Here is a 17743-nt window from a genome sequence, read left to right as displayed (position 1 = left end):
GAACATAAACACATATATACACACATGAGAAAACCAAACCACAATGAAGCTGATGCTATTGTAGCATTTCTTAGCAAGATCATTAGGGAAATGTATAAACACAACATTTTTTTCTTTCATATTATCATCTGAAAATAAAAAACAAAAAAACCCTAAATGTCCATATACTGGAAAAAAAAGAAGCAAGCAGAGGCTTGGAATTCTTGTAAAAACTGCTGAATGAACTCTTCCATTTCTCTTAAGAGGGTCACCAGAATAGGCAGCTTCTCAACATTTGTGCTTCATGGCAAGCTAAGGAGAGAGAGGGATGAGAAGAGAAAGACTTTATCAGCAGGAAGATTTCACTGTGCTGCTCCCCACATCCACAGTGAGAAGCAGCACCAAGATTCCACTCCCTGTGGCAGGGGGCCATTAGCACTTACAGTGGCACCTAGTAAATGTGCAGCATTTTCCCAAATAGTTGCTTGAACACTGCATCTGTTACTCTTCCCTATGGCAGTTCTGTTGGTGTATGTGTGTCCAGGCGGGGAAGAGTGCTGTGTGGTGTTCTTTCATCCACCGAAGGAACAAGTGGGAAAACCAATGCACGGGCAGAATGAGTGACTTACCCTAGGAACAGCTGGGGTTCTCAGGTTACTAGTTATCCAGAAAAAGCAACACTCCAGAAATGTATTTACTAAAGTCTCATGAAGTATGAAAAATCAATAGCTTGTAGAGAGACAGTGTGTAATAATCTACTCAATATTAGAGTAGACATTCAACCAAGTCCAAAGCACTTGACAATTACATTGTGTTATTGACTAGGGCCAAACAATAGACCAAATCCAGACCTTGATTTACTACTCCTATTGGTTTTTGAGAAATGTGGTCTCCTAAAGTGTCAGATCTTTAGAAATGGGAACACCAAATACTACTGTATCATTCAATAGCTTCTCAAGCTCAAGTGGAACCCATGAGGGTTTATTTAGGTAATGATATGCAGGTACAGAACATAAAATTAATCTGTCTTCGCTCTTCTTAGCCAGATCTTTTCCAAGGAGCCCATACACTGATGTGAACCAGAAGGCAGAGCAGAGGCTGAACTGTATGTAATTCCTCGTGTGTCCTGAGGCTGATGTTAGGGATTAATCCCTATGGGTGGGCTGCAAGTGACTGGGGGGTGGGTCTGTGGCTCAGAATTCCTTCGAGCAAACAGGTGGCTCTGTGGGCAATGACTCTGTAGAAAGCCCTGTCATCTGCACCATGACCAGCCTCTGTGCCTTATAAAAATTAGTAAGGTAGATCCCACTGATTCCACCCAGGAAGGCTCTGCATCATCCTGGAAGATGGAAAGAGCCCATTTCTCTAGCAAAGCCCAGGGCAATCAGAGTCTTCCCTTTCTCTTCTTGATGTCATCCACAAAGAAGTTATAAACAGGGGCTGCCACCTCAGCCAGGCAACCAGCAACAGCAGTACCAACATGTCCCTCACAGGCAATGCTCCCGGCCAGGTCTGCATGTGATGGAGAGGGGACCTGTGGACTCAGACATCACATTGCTAAGTTAATCTCTGCTTGGGCAACCTCAGCTGAAAGAGCTCCTGGTACCTATGTCTGGAGATGCCAGTGAAGACCTCCACAGACCTCCTGCAGTGCTGATGCCTCAGTCAGCCCCGTCAGACACAGTGCCTGTCAAGTACTCAGTGTGTCCTGGCTACCATGCTGAGTGCTTTGGGTTTTTTTTTTTTTTTTACCAAGAAAGGTATAAGTGACTAATAACTCCAGACCTTGAAGTTTATAGTCCAGGAGACAAGGTCAGTAAAAATGGCAGAGCCAGGGTTCTACCTTGGATCTGTCCCACTCCCTGGACATACTCTGAGCACCTCTACCATATGGCCTCTACTTTTGGCTCTGCCTGTGATTTTTATAAATTATTTAGCAACATGGACCATCAAATTAACACAGAGCTGTTAAGTGTTGTGCATAATAAATATCAACCATAAACACTTGATCAGTGCAGCTGCCCTGGTAATCACTGACCTGTTAACTTGCAACTGACAAGCTTGCGCCAATTCAGCCACAGCCATTAATCTTCAGCAGTGATTGTGCTGCTGCTCCAACCAGACCCTGGTTACCACGACAGTGTGCCTGGAATGGAGCTAAGGGGAGCCCCTGGGCCGTGACCCTCTCGGCTTTGTAGAAATTCAACTTAATTGGACATTCTGATTCAAGGTATGCTACTGTCTGAATATTTGGTTCCCCCAAATTCAGATGTTGAAACCTAACCCCCAAGGTAATGGTATTAGAAAGTGGGGCCTTTTGGAGGGATCAGTGTCCTTATAAAGAGGCTGGAGACACCTCACTCATTCCACCATGTGAGGACATGGCAAGAAGGTACCATCTATGAACCCGAAGTGGGCTCTTACCAGACACTGAATCTGCCAGTGCCTTGATCTTGAATTTCCCAGCCTCCAGAATGGTGCAAAATAAATGTTTGTTGTTTATAAGCCACCTAGTCTATGGTACATTGTTACAGCAGCCTAAATGAACTAAGATAGGTATTTCTGCAGAAAGAGGGGTCATTCTAGTTTTTTTAATTCTCTGGAAATTAGGAACTTTAGAATATGGAAGGCAGGATGTACAGCAGAATGAGTGCTCGATTGAAGGAGGTCAGGACACCTGCTGTTACCAATTTGCTGTATGACCTTGAGCTCTTAAGTCACGGCTGCTCCACACCTCAGCTTTCTCATATGTCTATAAAACAGTCTCCAACTCTAAATGCTTATGGGTTAATTTAGGTGTCAGAGTTGCTCTAGGAGTTTAAAATTTCCTTTTCATATATTTTGTTCACTTAATATCTCATGGAAATCTTTCTCTTTCAATACTATGTAACCTACTCCACCTAGAGAATGATAATGAAAAAGTCATTACTTGAAGAGGCCTGAGCTCTTGAGGTCCCTTCTGGCCAAGACCCAAGGGAAACAGCTGACTGTAGTATGGAGATAGTCATTCCCTCCCAGCAAGAAGAAAAGTGCCACTCACCCCTGCTTTCCCCACAAATGGAGGCTTGTGCAAAACAGGGCAGACAAATGTTCTTTCTGCAGAAATGTCATCTGAGAATGCCTAGGTGTGGGCAATGCTCTTGCCTGTTGACTTGCCACAGGTGGCGGGGCTGTCAAAGCGCTGCACACACTGCAACGCAGTGCTTTTTGGGGCAGTGGAAAGTGGCAGTCCTGCTTCTGTGGCTGAGCTGCACTTTCCTAAGGCTTGGGACTGCGCCAAGCCTGCAGCTCAGGAAGGAACCACACTTCCTCCAGCCAGGCTAACCGGAGGTTAGGGGGTGCTGGGGAGAGGAGGGAAGGATCATTTTCCATCTGCTCTGAAGAGGACAAGCACCCACATATCTTAAAGGCAGGGTTGGAGGCTGGCTGGTTACTCATTTGGTTAGAGTTCAGCCTTATAACACCTAGGTCATGGGTTCGGATCGCCAAACCAGCCAGCTACAAAAACCAAACAAAACATCCCCCCTCCCCCCAAACCAGCCTAGTATTGTAGCTGGTTAAAGGCAGGGTTGTGCTAAAGAGATCCAATCACTCTTGTACCTGAGTAATTGCAGGAGCCCTGGGAAAAGTTAGAAGGCCAAAGAATCCTTTTCTTCTTCAGTCTAGAAAGGTGTGCTGTACTCTCTAGCTGGGGTTGGGTGCCCTTTAGCCAGGAACTTAGAGAACTGTCACCTGGAACTGCCATTCCTTGCTCAGGTTTCACCATGTGCACTGTGCCTCCACTTGTAAACACAGCCGACTCTTTATGAGTCAACAGAGCCACACGTGTCTGGGGGGCAGAAGGTCTGGGTTCCATCTCTGAGCTTTCCCCTCACCAGCAGGCCTGGCTGGTGCTTGGCCAGTGAAATGACATCTTCATGGTCAGCCTATGCTAGCGGGTCCAAATCACAAGTCCTAGTCCCTGGGAAAGTAGCCACACCTTCTCTAAAGAGGTCAATCTGCTCATTAGGAATAGTGCCAATGCCGATGATTCATAAGCACATATCCCAGCTTTAGAAATCTGCAAATCTAGCTATGACACTGTCTCACCCTCCCTCACACACACTAACAGACCCTAGTGTATTCCCCCATCCCCCAGAACACCTACGGGAGGGGAAACCAAAACAGATACAAGCTACCCCTGCCTCAGCCCTCTCTACTAAAAGCAGGTAACTGCCTGGGATGGATTACCCCACTGATGAAAGCCAGAGACCCCTTTGCCTTTGGCACCCTCACCAGTTTCTGTTCCACCAGGTCCTGTCCCAAGGGCTGCTCTGTGCTTTGATAGCATCAACAGTTAGCAGGAGGCTCTCCTATCCCACTTTTTCTTTGAGTTTGGAAGGCACAAAATCTTTACCTCCATTCCTTCCCTATCCCTGTATTAAGGATCCTCAATCACCAGTAATTTTTCAACCCCTCTACAGTGCTCATTATATGACTGAATAGGGCAGGTTCAGCAGAAACTACTTTTGTGGAAATAAATATTAGTAATTTAGATTTATATATGCTACATATTGTGCTAATAGCTTTGAATGCATTCAATTCTCTCAACACCGTAAGAGGTAGGTACTGTTAATTAGTTCTATTTTACTGATGAGGAAACATGCTTTGGAGAAATTAAGCACTTGCCCAAGGTCACCAAGATGGAAAATGACAGCTGGATTCACACATAAGATGTTAACTCCTGTACCATACAGCCTTCCCTACTACCTAGCAAACTTGGCCATAATAACAGGGAAACCGGGCTACCAGAGCCAAGAATATTGGGCCATCTGGTTAGGTTATCCAATCCTGTGTTTGTATAACCTCCCCTGAGAGGGACGCCTACAGGATGACATCCCGGTACTGTGTACTCCACCTTAGAGTGATTTCTCAATCTTCCTCAGTAACCTGATCCATGATTCAATCATGAACCTAAACTCTTGTTTTAGCAGAATTTTATCAGTGCACTATTGATTGTTCTAGTCCATTTGGGAAGACATGAAAGACAGCTTCCTGCACTATCACCCCTCCCAGACTGGAAGACAGTTATCTCTGTATCACAAAGACTGGAGATGGGAGGAAGGGACCACAGAAACCTTCAATATGAGTTCACACCTCTGCACCAACCACAGCAATCTGAGGCCCTGGCCTCTAGCGGGGCTGCCTGCATTTTCAGAAAGATCTGGCCAATTCTCCTCCAAGGAACTCCGAAAGGGCCCCATAGTCAGCAGTGCAGTAAGATCCTGTCACGATAGAGAATTAATGAATTAATGACACAGCCAGACAGATCTGTGGAAAGAGGATGCAGGAAGCATCCACTCAAATAGGATCTCCAGGTGGGCTTGGGTGTCAGCCTCTGGGAGAAGCTACCTCAGCTCAGCTGGGGATATTTTTCTCTTGGCTTTTAGGTTGTCCATTCTTGTTTCCTCAGAAGAAGTGGGATTTTCTGTTGAAGCATATTGATTTTTTTTCCCCCAAAGGTCAACTGGAAAGTGTATCTGAAGGGCCAGATCGTGAGTCTGACATGCCCACATAAGTCATCAGCAGAAGTAGTTTCTGGAAACCTAAATTCGAATCACCAGCCAGAAAGGAGCTGCCCTTTGATCTGAAGCACAAGAACAGCAATAAATCCTCTTTATCACCTGACCAACAGGGCCTCTCTTTCCTTTGGTTTGTGACTGCCTTAGATAGCCGGCTGCCAATAAAAACTCCCCTTTTCCCTTCTGAAAGGCACAGCCCCTAGTGAGTGTGTGTGTGTGTGCATAGGCAGGAGGGAATCTTGCCGGCAGCTCTGCACCAGTCTGATCAAGCTTACAATTCTAGAATAGTGGGCCTGAAATAACAACCAGTGCCTCTCAGAGGAAAAACTAGCCCTGAGGTACGCTGGGACTAGAGCTTGCCTGGAGACTGGGTGATCAAGCTTACAATTCTAGAATAGTGGGCCTGAAATAACAACCAGCGCCTCTCAGAGGAAAAACTAGCCCTGAGGTACGCTGGGACTAGAGCTTGCCTGGAGACTGGGGAAGACACGAGAGCAGAGGAGCTCGACTCAGCACGAGAAAGTAAGCAGCAGCCTGCAGTCCTCCAGGGGTTCTTTCATGCACCCAGGGAGGAGGTATTCTAAGACCTGATCTCTTTTGTTCTCCTTTATCCTGTGCCCTGAAACTTGAGCCCTCATCTTCTGGTCAGGAACTAAAGATGGTCCATATTTCCTAAAGACCCCAGAGACAGGGATGAGAACATCGGAAAGGAAGTATCTAAAGAAACCAGGCACAAGAAGAAAGTTTTCATGGCCCAGGTGCTTAGTAAGAGCAGATGGAGACTGTTTAGAGGGGGATAAAAAAAAACCCCAAAAAAACCCAAAACCAAAACACATACACACACACACACAAGAGCCTGGTTTTGTCTCTGCCATCCCGGGAGCTGTGCTGGTGAAGCTCTCCGCAGCCCAGTGCCGGCACCCTGCCCTGCTGGCCCACCTTGTGTGCAGTCTCTGCAAACTGCTGGGCGCTGTTCTTCATGTCTTCCGTCTTCTCCTCTGCCCGGCCCAGCCGCTCCCCACGCTCGTTCAGGGCCTGGCTGGCCTTCTGTACCGCGCTGGTCACGCTGTCGGCGGCTGAGTGGAGGATGCTGTTTCCTGGAAGCAGGAGAGCAAGAGCTCTGTCAGAGGCTGGCTTGGCTGACCTGCGGCGACCAGACCCCCGCCGGGTGAGCGCACTGCAGGGGGAGGGCAGGACGCGTTACAGAAAGGCCTCTGGTGTCTAGAAACAAGTCGACATTGCTTCCAAGTTGGTGTGACTGACTCACACGTGGGGAGAACACCACTGACTGCAGGACCTGGGCAAATCCTGAGTGCCTCGCTGCACTCACATCACCGACCTGCCATTTCCATTCTGCCAGCATTCTGTCTGGGGAGGCTCAAAAGGGCGGGGGTCATCTAGATGTAGGACTTGGCTTACAAAGGGAAATGAAAATCCTGACAAATTCACAGAATCAGGCAAGTTCAATGAGACATATCTGAATCTTACGTGCACTTTCCTTTGACCTGTAGTTTGGGTGAATGCCATGGGAAAACTGGGGCCACAGACTTTTCCAGATATAATGCTTTGTATTCCTTTCAACTCTTCCCCTCCAGTTTATTCCTTTAACCAGCAAGTAAGCAATACCTCTAAACGTATGGCTCCATGACAGCTATAAATCAGCCTCAAAGTTCAGAGTAGATGTGTTGGCTCCCAACCTTAAATCCGGTGCCATGGCTTAGATGATTATGCCTCCTTGCCTCTGATCTTTAGTACGTGAAATATGGAGCCTTAGCTCCACACTTAACCAGCAGGTGGAAAACAGTTACAGAAACTGGCCCTGGAAGGAACTTGGTATTTTTAAATTCAGTAGTGATGACACTGAGAAAGCTGAAAACCATCCCATCTCTAAGGGTCATGCATTCCTGACATCTCATTTGCCAGAACTGGGCAGCAAAATTCGACAGGTGAAGAACTTACATAGGCATAACTCACTGAGAACTAGCAACTTGCAAAATGACAACAAAAGGAAATTTATAGCTGAATTTAGTTAACATTGAGTGGGGTATATTTAATGGCATTTTATGTAATAGCTTTATGTCTTTGAATAAGTTTATTACATCATTTAACTTTGTACCTGGGATGAATACATCTAGCCACAGACAGCTTTTAATAGAAATGCAATTTCCACTGGTCTCAACTGCAAGGGCTTCCTAATTTCTCCTCTATGGGAGCAGTCTGTGGTTTGTGGAAAAGGATCTCAGGCAAATAAAGTGCCTGGCCTAGAGGAAGCACTTAGTGAATTGTTTTCCATTTTTCTTCTTTAGGGGTGAATTTCAAGGGCTTCAATCATACACTAAGGGAAGGAGAATGGGGTTAACTTGGTGTTACCCAGTTGCATCAAGCAGCACACGAACCAAGATAAATCAGCACAGGTGAACAGGGAGCAGAGGAGATGCAGGTCTGGAGAAACATGGTTGAACACTAGGGTAGGAATAGGAGGTCTGTGTCTTCAGAATAGATTTAGGAGGAGAAATCTCAGTTCCCCCCTTTGCTTTCACATCATACTCATGACTATGATGATAGTCTACCACCACTAACATTTGACAAGCATTTTGTAATCATAAAGAACCTTCACAAATATTATCTCATTTGACTGTTGCAAAAATTCTACTAAGACTGAGGCTAGTAGAGATTAAAAAGCTTGCACAAGATCAGATCACTACGGAAGTGACATGGCTAGTACAGGAAACTGGTTTTTCAATGACTTTTCCTTACTCTGTACTTTTCTCTTTGCAGATATGGTGTTGGTCTGGGAAAGCAATCACTATGACAGAGTTGTGGGCAGACTAGCATAGAGATAGGTTTAGACAGGTTATTTCCCAAGGTAATACTGGACCATTTCTGTCCTCAAGGTATTCCTCCTGGTAAATTAAGATTTATTGCCCATGCCACTGCAAGTAAGTGCTCTCTAGAAGAAAAAGACCAATGGGATGGAATGAGAAGATGAAGAAGGGACTGGAAGGTACAGGGGAGTGGGGGAAGGGCACAAGAAAATCTCCTCCCTTTCTTTCTATATAGCCACAGCTTAGTCATCAGAGGAATGGGAAAAGATGGGGCAAGGAACCTGCAACTTCACAGCTCGGAATAGCTGCAATAAATAAAAGGGATTTCAGAATTAGCTGCCATAAAACTAAGAGGGTATGCAACCAAGACCTGTCTTTTTCCATTGGAATTAAGCCACATGATCTCCTAAAAGTTATACACATCTGAATTTCTGGAATAAACCCACTACACATAAGCCATGCTGCTTTCTTGTCATGACTTCCTTGAAATTAATCTTGTACATAACGTCAGGTAACACCACGTCTGTTTTATATGATACTGTTTAGCCAATAGTTGTTATAATTAAGAGAGCCAAATGTTATAACTAAAAGGGAAATAAATGCTGTCTTCCCTATACAAAGATGACACTGCTGACAACTATCAACAGGGAACCTACCTTCAATTATTTTCAGGCATGAGGATGAATTTGAACAAATGTCATTCCTTCAGTTGAAATGACCTCTCCCAGTTTCAATTCTACCCACATTAAAGGCCCAGTGAAGTCTCACCAACTTTATCAAGTTTCAGGTCATTTCCACTTTCTCCTTCCCTTCAACTCCATAGGTACTGTCTATATCCTTTTTGGGTGCTTAATTGAGTACAATCACGGGCAATTCCTCTCCTACTTCACTTCTCCACCTGCAGAGGCAATGACTTCTCACCTGGATTACAAATTCCCTGAGTGCACCATTTCATTACGTTGACCATTCCCTAAATCTCTAATCTTTCTCTTCTTTTGACTCAGATCTTCTGCTTATGTACTTTCTTCTCTCTGGGATCCTCTTGCTTCCACTGTAATTCTAGGCTTCTGTCTTCATCCTCTTCTCTTTGGCATCTACAGACTCTCCCTGGGGCAATCTTATCTAGCTCATGACTTCAATGACCAAACCTTTATCTTTCATTAGATTGTGCTGCTGAGCTTCAGACCTATATGTTTTTCTTACTGGACAACTTCAACTGAATGACCCAAAGTCATCCCAAATTCAGTATGTCTAAACCTGACCCCATTATCTTTCCCTTGATACCTGCTTTTTCTTTGGGGTCCCCTGCTCAGTGAATAATCCCAATATCTTCCCAGCTCCTTAATCCAGCCAGAAATCTGGGAGTCTAGTCTAGATTCCTCGATCACTTTTACCCTATACAACTAAAGATCACCTCCTCTACAGCTCTCTCCACTCTGCCCTCTTCACTATTCTCACTGCCTCACACATATGCATAATCTTTATCACATCTCTGATATTTTCTAGAAATGAAATTGCTAGAAATGAAAGGACATAAGCATTTTAGAGGCTCTTGGTGTATGCTAAAAACTGCTTCCCGGAAAGATTATTCAACATTCAATATTATCCACAAAGTGCATATCATGTGACAGGCACTGTTATGTTGATGCAAGTGACAGAATGACTTTGAGGGAGTGACTTTTAAATTATTGATCTTCAATTTCCTCATCTGTAAGACATGGGTTAAGCCATTTACCTCACGTGGCTACCATGGAGATGAAGATGTATACAGAGTGCCTGTAGATGCTCAATGGAAGTTTGTCCTCCACCTCCCGTAAGACCATATTCACTCTCTAAGGAACACTGGAAAAATGGCACAATCCTACCCAATTCCATTGCATGTCCCCCTCTCTTCTCTACTATTTTGGGGCTGAGTGTTTTGAGGATTGCAGATGATACTTCTTAGATATCCTTGTATATCCTGCTGCGTGCAGCACATCATGTTACTCAGAGAGGGAGCTGAATACATATTCAAGGCATGCTTTGCAAATAGGACGCCTAGCTCGACCGGTTCCCGCTCACTGGCTGAGCGCGGTGCGGGGGCAACACCGAGGGTTGCAATCCCATTGCTGGTCCCCGGTATGGGCGCGACACTGAGGGTTGCGATCCTGTTACCGGTCAGTAAAAAAAGACAAAAAAAGGAAAAAAAAAAAAAAAAAAAAATTGGACGCCTAGCTCAAAAGCTGAGGTGCATCATATTGTGCTGAGTTAAATCTGGAAATAAAGTAGTCTCCTGAGGCAGATAAAACAGTAATTCTCTTTAAATAGACAGGAAGCATATTAATACTTAAATTTATTCAAGTAGTCTGAGAAGAAGCTGTCAACCACAGCAAATAAAGTCAACTACCTTTTGAATTATAGTCTCTGGGGACTAAAACAGAGACCAGTCCTGCTTCATTGATGTTGCCTTCACATCAGTTCCACTTGCTCAACGTGTGCTCTTAAAAATATATATGCTGGCATCTTTTATGTTAAGTGATTTAGAAGACTATTGAGAGAGCAACTTCAGATAAAGCTATAGCACTATATTCAGCCACTGTTAGAAAACACAAAATCAATTTAAATGTATAGGAAAATGAGGGAACAAGAGCAAAGAATACTGAAAAGTGACAACAGAAGAGGGGGAAAGATTTTTAGAAGCACACAAAATAGACAGCTATCAATATTATTTCATTTGACCATCCTAGACATCAGGTTATATCTTGGTAATTAAATTTCTTAATTCTATAGCTCGTAAAAAGGCAATTTAAACAGAATTTTCAGCAGCTACTTTGTATCTCAAATACATATATAGATAATTGAAATGTAAAATACTTATCCTGTCTGGAAAATAAGGCAGAAGGGAAAATTACCTAAAAAATAAATGACCAATAAGTATATGCCTACCTACACTCAGTGCTGAGTAAACACGCTCATCTAACAGCATTCTTTTAAAACAGAAATTTCTTAATTGTTTTGCTTGAACTACTTTTTCCCCTATAATCAATTTAACCACTTAGGAATAGCTATACAATAAAGCCCCACTTATCCAAATTAACTTAGAGGAAAACTGATTTGAATAATGAGAAAATATATATATATATATATTTTTTTGTGTGTGTGTGTGTGTAATGGACTTGGGTTCTGAGAAAATAAACTCACAAAAATTGGTATGTTTTTTTTTTTTTTGTGTGTGTGTGTGTGTGTAATGGACTTGGGTTCTGAGAAAATAAACTCACAAAAATTGGTATGGACATCTATTATGTTAAATCTGTTAATAAGCCAGAAACATTAGTTTTATTATTGGATTAAATGGGTCCTACTGTATTCTCATTTATGGCATTACTTTCTTAGCAAAACCATTTTCATGGGTAGGACATAAGATACGTAAGTCTGGTTCAGTATTAGTAATATTGAACTTAATTTTACTGACTATTAATATGTGGGATTCACCCAAGATGTTTTTTCTTTCCTTTTTCTATTTCCAGTCTGTGGCCATCTCCTTGCTCAGCACCTCTACTGCTAGAGGACATATCAGTAAAATAAAAAGTTACATGGAGACCTGCCTCCCTGACAGCTTGGTCTCTTCTCAGTCCTAAAGCCACTCAGTACCACTTACACATTATTCTGCTTCCTGTGATGAGAAGCCTCACTTCTGCCCCCATCACTGGTAATTCAGTTGCATGGTAATTTTGATACTTCAGAAGAGGTTCTGCTTAATACTGTGACTCGCACTAAACATTTTATAAATAAATAATAATTTAAATAATAATGATAGCTTTTACTTCTACAGAGTAATTAAATCCAAAGGCCTACGCAGAGAAACAAGTTGGTTCTTAATTCACAGTCTCCATTAATTATCTGTGAACTGGGGCAATACATCACACTGACTAATCAATACTAGGTCACACAACTGCATTTCAATGTTGGACAACCTCTAGCATCCTCTTTTTAAGATGGAGATTCTTCCAAAAGGTTAAATTTCATTTGTACATACTCTTATGGTAATGACTGATCAGATAAATTCTTTTTAAAATCCTGGTTATATCAAGCCTTTCTAAAAGGAAGAGTTGTTAACCCACGCTGGGCACAGATGCAGTGTGAACATCAGCGATCGCAATCACAGAACAGCTGCCATTCACTGGAGGTGGCATGTGCTGTGGTCAGGTGTTACATTCCTCAAAGGAAGAAATTCTCAGCCTTATTTCACAGCAAGAAAATGTGTGCTCAGAGAGGTGAAGAAACTTACCCTACATCACCCAGGGATTGACTCCCAAACTCTTAATAGCTGTGTCTGCACTTCCCAAAGTGGTTCTGTGGGTTAAAAAAAAAAGTGCTACGAGGAAAACTCAATTCTAAGGCAGAATGACTTTGGAAAATACATCTACCCTAGCTCCTTTATTGCAGAACTTTGAAAAACCTTTAACATGCTAATGTAAACTGTGCATTTTGAAAAGGAGAGGTATGAGATGCAGAGCTTCCAAAACATATTTACTCATAGGGCCCTTTTGCATACAGTATCTTAGCAGGGTGGAATTCTGTAGAATTCCTGTTGGGAAATGCTACAATAAACTATACTGACTCCTAAGTTAAAGGAGAAAAAAAGAAATAAATCCAGGCTGTCTTACATTAATTTAGTAACAGATAGACAAGTCATGTAATTACATTAAAAAGGCTTGCTTTATCAGGCAGCAGAACAGATATAGCATGGTGAATGGCAGTTCTAGAATTATCTTTTGTCTCAAGTTGGTGGCTAATTTCAGGGACCATGAAATTTGTTTGTTGCCTAGAGCTAGATGAAAAAGAAAAATGGACTCAGTGCTCAGGAATACTTTGTAAGCCCATAAAGCCTGCTTGAAGGACACCTTGGAGTTATCTATTGCCAGAGTTACCAACGAAAGAAGAATGGACCATTCTATCAGGTAAATGTAAATATCTTCTGCTGGCTATGTTAAGGTAATTTAGTGTAACGCCCCTGCCTGTTCCCAAGTCACAAACGTGCCCCAGAGGCTAAGTAAAGACTCAGGAAAAAGCCCAATGCCCCCTCCCTGTCCTATAGACAATTATGAGTCTCCTCTCAATTCACTGTCCCAATATTCCCAATGACATGGGTCAAAACATTTAGGATCTTAGTCATGTCTCTTTAAACACTTAAAATCAGGATGTGCAGAAAAGTTAACTGGTTTCTGTAGTACTCATTTAACCTTGGTTATTATAAACATATTTTTATAAGAGGTATGGGGTATCAGATGAATGAATCCAAGGACAGTTCTTTTGGTATTGGGCTATCAGAATGGGTGGCAGAAGTGCAACTTCAGAGAGGGAACCCCTGTGCTGAGGTTAAAAACCTAAAGTGGCTCGAAATTTGGTAAAATGGATTTTGTTCCGTCTTTGGTTATGTTTGGCAACAAACCAGCTATGATCTGCAAGTCTCTGCTTTTATTACAATTGGAAGTTAGTGAATTTTACTTTAATAACTATAATTTCAAGTCCTGATATATACAGTTTGAAAACCCTCTGCATGATGCTACTGGCCAAAACCAAATTCTGTTCATCATGTGGAGCCTGCTACTGACCAGCTGTGTGACCTTGAACAAATTGCCCTCATGGGCTTTGGTTTCCTCACCAGTCATGAGGAGTGGTCTAGTTACAACCTTGTGAGGTTGTTGTGAGGAATGAATGAGGTACTGCACAAGGGGGGCACTTAGAACAGTGTGTGGCACAAAGTAGATCGCTGAAGAAACTTCAGTTATCTGGCATGAAAGTCTTTATCAAGTTTTCAGCCACCATTAACCTTGAAGGACTGGTCTACTCCTACTGTTACCTCTCATACTTCCTGATCATTTTGAACTTTCAGTGGAGTGTTTCTGTCCCAGTCTACTAACACTGTCCTCTCAACTCACTGGAGTTTCAAACTCCTCTTGGCCACTGGACCATGAGTTGACTGCCTAGTGCTTTTGAAGGCTGTGCTTTCTCTTGGCTTCCAGAAACACACTATTACTTGACACATCACCCCCACCCCCCATCACTCTGATTATTCCTTTCATTCCTTTCCTGATGAGGGTTACCAGGTCAGAAGGGTCCGAGCTTGAGTCGGGATCAGCCAAATACCAGCTATGTGGCCTCTCTCAGGTAAGTTACTTAATCACTATGGGCCTATGTTTTCTCATTGGTATAATGGCAATAAAAATAGTACCTATTTATCACGGCGTCAATTGTGAGAATTCAATGAAATATATATACTCAGCCTGGTGCTAGTAATGCAGTATGAGCTCAATACATGTGGAGTATATTAACATTTATAAAGCAAATGTATTTCACAGGGCCTAGTTTCCAAAGCCCTGTAGTTTCAGGTATAACCTAACTTTTAAAAATTACATATGGAAATGTTAAGCTTGCAAAAGACAGGAAACTTTCCCCAGGCTAAAGTCTCTGCTGTAGATAAAGAATTGTAACACAGCAAAATTGCTGGCTCAAGGACAGATGCCCTTGGAGCAGGTTAACCTAAAGTTACTTTATTGTTATGTAAACATACTGAGGAAACTGCTGTAGGAAAAGATAGTATTTGCTAAAAACAAGCTTTTGTTGGTGGATCAACTTAACCTTTTGTAAATTGCATTATGGAATGTCACTTTGTTATTTCACTGATGTTACCAGCCTCTATTGTTAAACTATACTTAGCCATAGGTTAACCTAAAGTTACTTTATTGTTATGTAAACATACTGAGGAAACTGCTGTAGGAAAAGATAGTATTTGCTAAAAACAAGCTTTTGTTGGTGGATCAACTTAACCTTTTGTAAATTGCATTATGGAATGTCACTTTGTTATTTCACTGATGTTACCAGCCTCTATTGTTAAACTATACTCAGCCATAACTCCACCTATGTTCCTTTTTTGTAACTTTCTGGCTTGGAGAATAAATATTGAGAAAGAACCCCAGTCTAGGGTTAACTTCCTGAGGAAAAATGCCTCTCTCTTGAGGGTTCCTGGAAATTAACCCCTTTGGTGTTTCTCACTGCTCAGAAGAAATGAGCTTTGAGTAATCCTTTGTGTCTCCATTACCCAGGGGAAGAGAGATGACAAAGAGAGGTAACAAATACACACTTTGTCATTCATGATAACTGATTCATTCAGCACTCCTAATATAGAACAAACACGTGCCAGACACTGTCTATACTTGTCTGCTTCACAAATTGTACCTTAATATTAACCTAATCTTCCCCTTCACGCACTCCTCTTAACCCGCTCCTCCCGAATTCACTGTCTTAATAAATAGTCCTTCTGCCCAGCCAGTCTCCCATGCTTAATTTGTCTTTGACTCTGACCTCCCCGTCATATCCCACACTCATATCCTCATGGAGTCCAGCGCATTCTGTCCTAACAAGGGCTCTTCACCTGGCCCTCCACTTTATTTCTAGTCCTGATGGTACTTCAAGCTCTGTTCAGATCTTACTGGACAACCACAGCAGCCACCACTCTCTAAGTTCTACAGTGTATCAGCCTCTTTCCATCCTTCTAACCTGATCACACCACTTTCTTGTTTCAGTGCTTTGCTGGCTCACTCATAATATGACACAATCAATTAGAGAAGGCCCTTCTTGATCCGGTTTCAGACTACTTACTTGCCACCCCCGGGCGGGCTTCCCAACCTCTATCTACTGCCTCACTGTTTCTTGACAAATTTTAGAAAATCTTTAAAGTTTTATCAGTTTCTTCCTATGGCAGGGTAGAACATATAACATGAATTTGAAAAAAATCAATGTGAATAAAAGTTTAATGAAGGACATTGTTTCCAGCTCTATCCCTAACAATGTCCCAACAATAGCAGTAGCATTATCTCTCACCCCCACCCTGAGCATCAGTACCAAATGCAAATGTAGCACTCAGATTTTGGTGTCTTGTGATATATTCTGCTAGAAAAACACAAAATTCTTTGGAAAGTAGCAGATTCCATGCCTTGGCATGAGGAAAACTCAGATTGGCAATAATAAGGTATTTCAGGCCTGACAGCAAGGATAACTTCAAAGATGTTAGAAATAGTGCTAAAAAAAAAAAAAAAAAAAGCTGTTTAAAGCAAAACGCCCTGGGCAAGTTGTGATATTTCGAACATCAATAGTAATAAGTCATAATATTAAAGGTAATAATTACAGTAATTTTATATAAATTTGTGGAAGCCATAACTTCTCAATGATACACAAGAGAAAGAGAATATAAAATGTACAAAAATGAAGCCGAAATACAAAACAAAGCTGATAATTGGATGCTTAATTTATTGATTGATTTTAATTAGTGAGGAGTATTAAAATATTTGAGTATTTTGTTTCTTCTAAGTATTAATCTATACACAAAGGTATGTATTTGTCTCCATCTGTGTGAACAGCAATGAGTAAATACAGAAAACTATAAGTAAGCCAAAGAATTCCCCAAAGAGTAGAAACTATTACAGAAAGGGCTGATGAGCATTAGTGGTCAAAGACGACCATTAAGTAGAAAGAGTGACAATGAAGCATCCCAAAGTAGTGAGTGTGCTCTCTCCTGTAGAAATCTGGCCATCTGTTCAGAGTAGAGTGCATCTCCAAGGGAAAGAAACCTCTAGATAACCTGACAAGTTACAATATTAATAAGGCAGCTGTATGTTTCCAATAATACTAACATACCAGACTGGCATACGATAATGACACAGTGGAGGATTATATAACGCTGACCAAGCAGAGTAAGGGGTGGACCGTTCTGGGAAAAAGTCCACCAAGGTGAAACACTGGATGCATGTAAAAAGTATAGGCTTATAAAGTGTTAATGATGGGAACATGAAGTTCAATTACAAAAAGAGACTGAGACATCCAGGGATTCAAGTTTGAATTACTTTAGAAGACACAAGGCCCTGTGCCTCCACCCAAAACACCGATTGTTTGACAACCTGATTCCTCTAGATTCAGGAAATGTGAAAATAAGCAGTCTGATTAAATTTGGAAGATCTGTAAAGAAGTAAAGTTACCATGAAGACAAATTAAACTCATGGTGTTGCTGGTTCACAAAAGGTTTGAAGATAATATTCCTTTAAGTACTGTAATTGTTATTTTTGCATATGTTTTATCTGTCTAAACTACCTAAAGTGTTAAAGTGTTAAACTGTGATTACAGTTTTAGCGCTCTTTTACCTGTCGGCAATCCTGCACTGACTGGGCCGATTATTGAGCGAGGGCTGGATCTGAAGCCCACAGACCCCTCAAGCCCACTCACAGACTGGGTCACAGACCCTTCACATGCCAGACTGGTTCCCCAGACCCCCCACAGGCCAAGCTGGGTCCCCAGACCCCTCACACGCAGGTCTATGAGCTAGGTAACCGGCAAACAGGTCCT

The 17743-nt window shown here is 42.3% G+C and overlaps 1 protein-coding gene across 1 annotated transcript in view; it reads right to left on the bottom strand.

Moving 5' to 3' along the window:
- Positions 1 to 44: 44 nt before the first annotated feature.
- Positions 45 to 17743, bottom strand: part of STXBP6 (syntaxin binding protein 6 (amisyn)) — a 173253-nt gene continuing 155554 nt past the window's right edge. Inside the window, exons 4-5 of the mRNA XM_008573610.1 lie at positions 6480 to 6637; positions 45 to 291 (exon numbers count right to left, since the gene is read on the bottom strand). Coding sequence (XP_008571832.1) covers positions 268 to 291; positions 6480 to 6637 — 182 coding nt within the window. The 3' untranslated portion in view covers positions 45 to 267. The remainder of the gene's footprint in view (positions 292 to 6479; positions 6638 to 17743) is intronic.

This window comes from Galeopterus variegatus, unplaced genomic scaffold (genome assembly GCF_000696425.1).
Source record: "Galeopterus variegatus unplaced genomic scaffold, G_variegatus-3.0.2 Scaffold940, whole genome shotgun sequence".
In the NCBI taxonomy this organism is placed as follows: Eukaryota; Metazoa; Chordata; class Mammalia; order Dermoptera; family Cynocephalidae; genus Galeopterus; species Galeopterus variegatus.
Note: the sequence above shows the minus strand (reverse complement) of the source record. Positions and strands in the feature narration are given on the sequence as shown.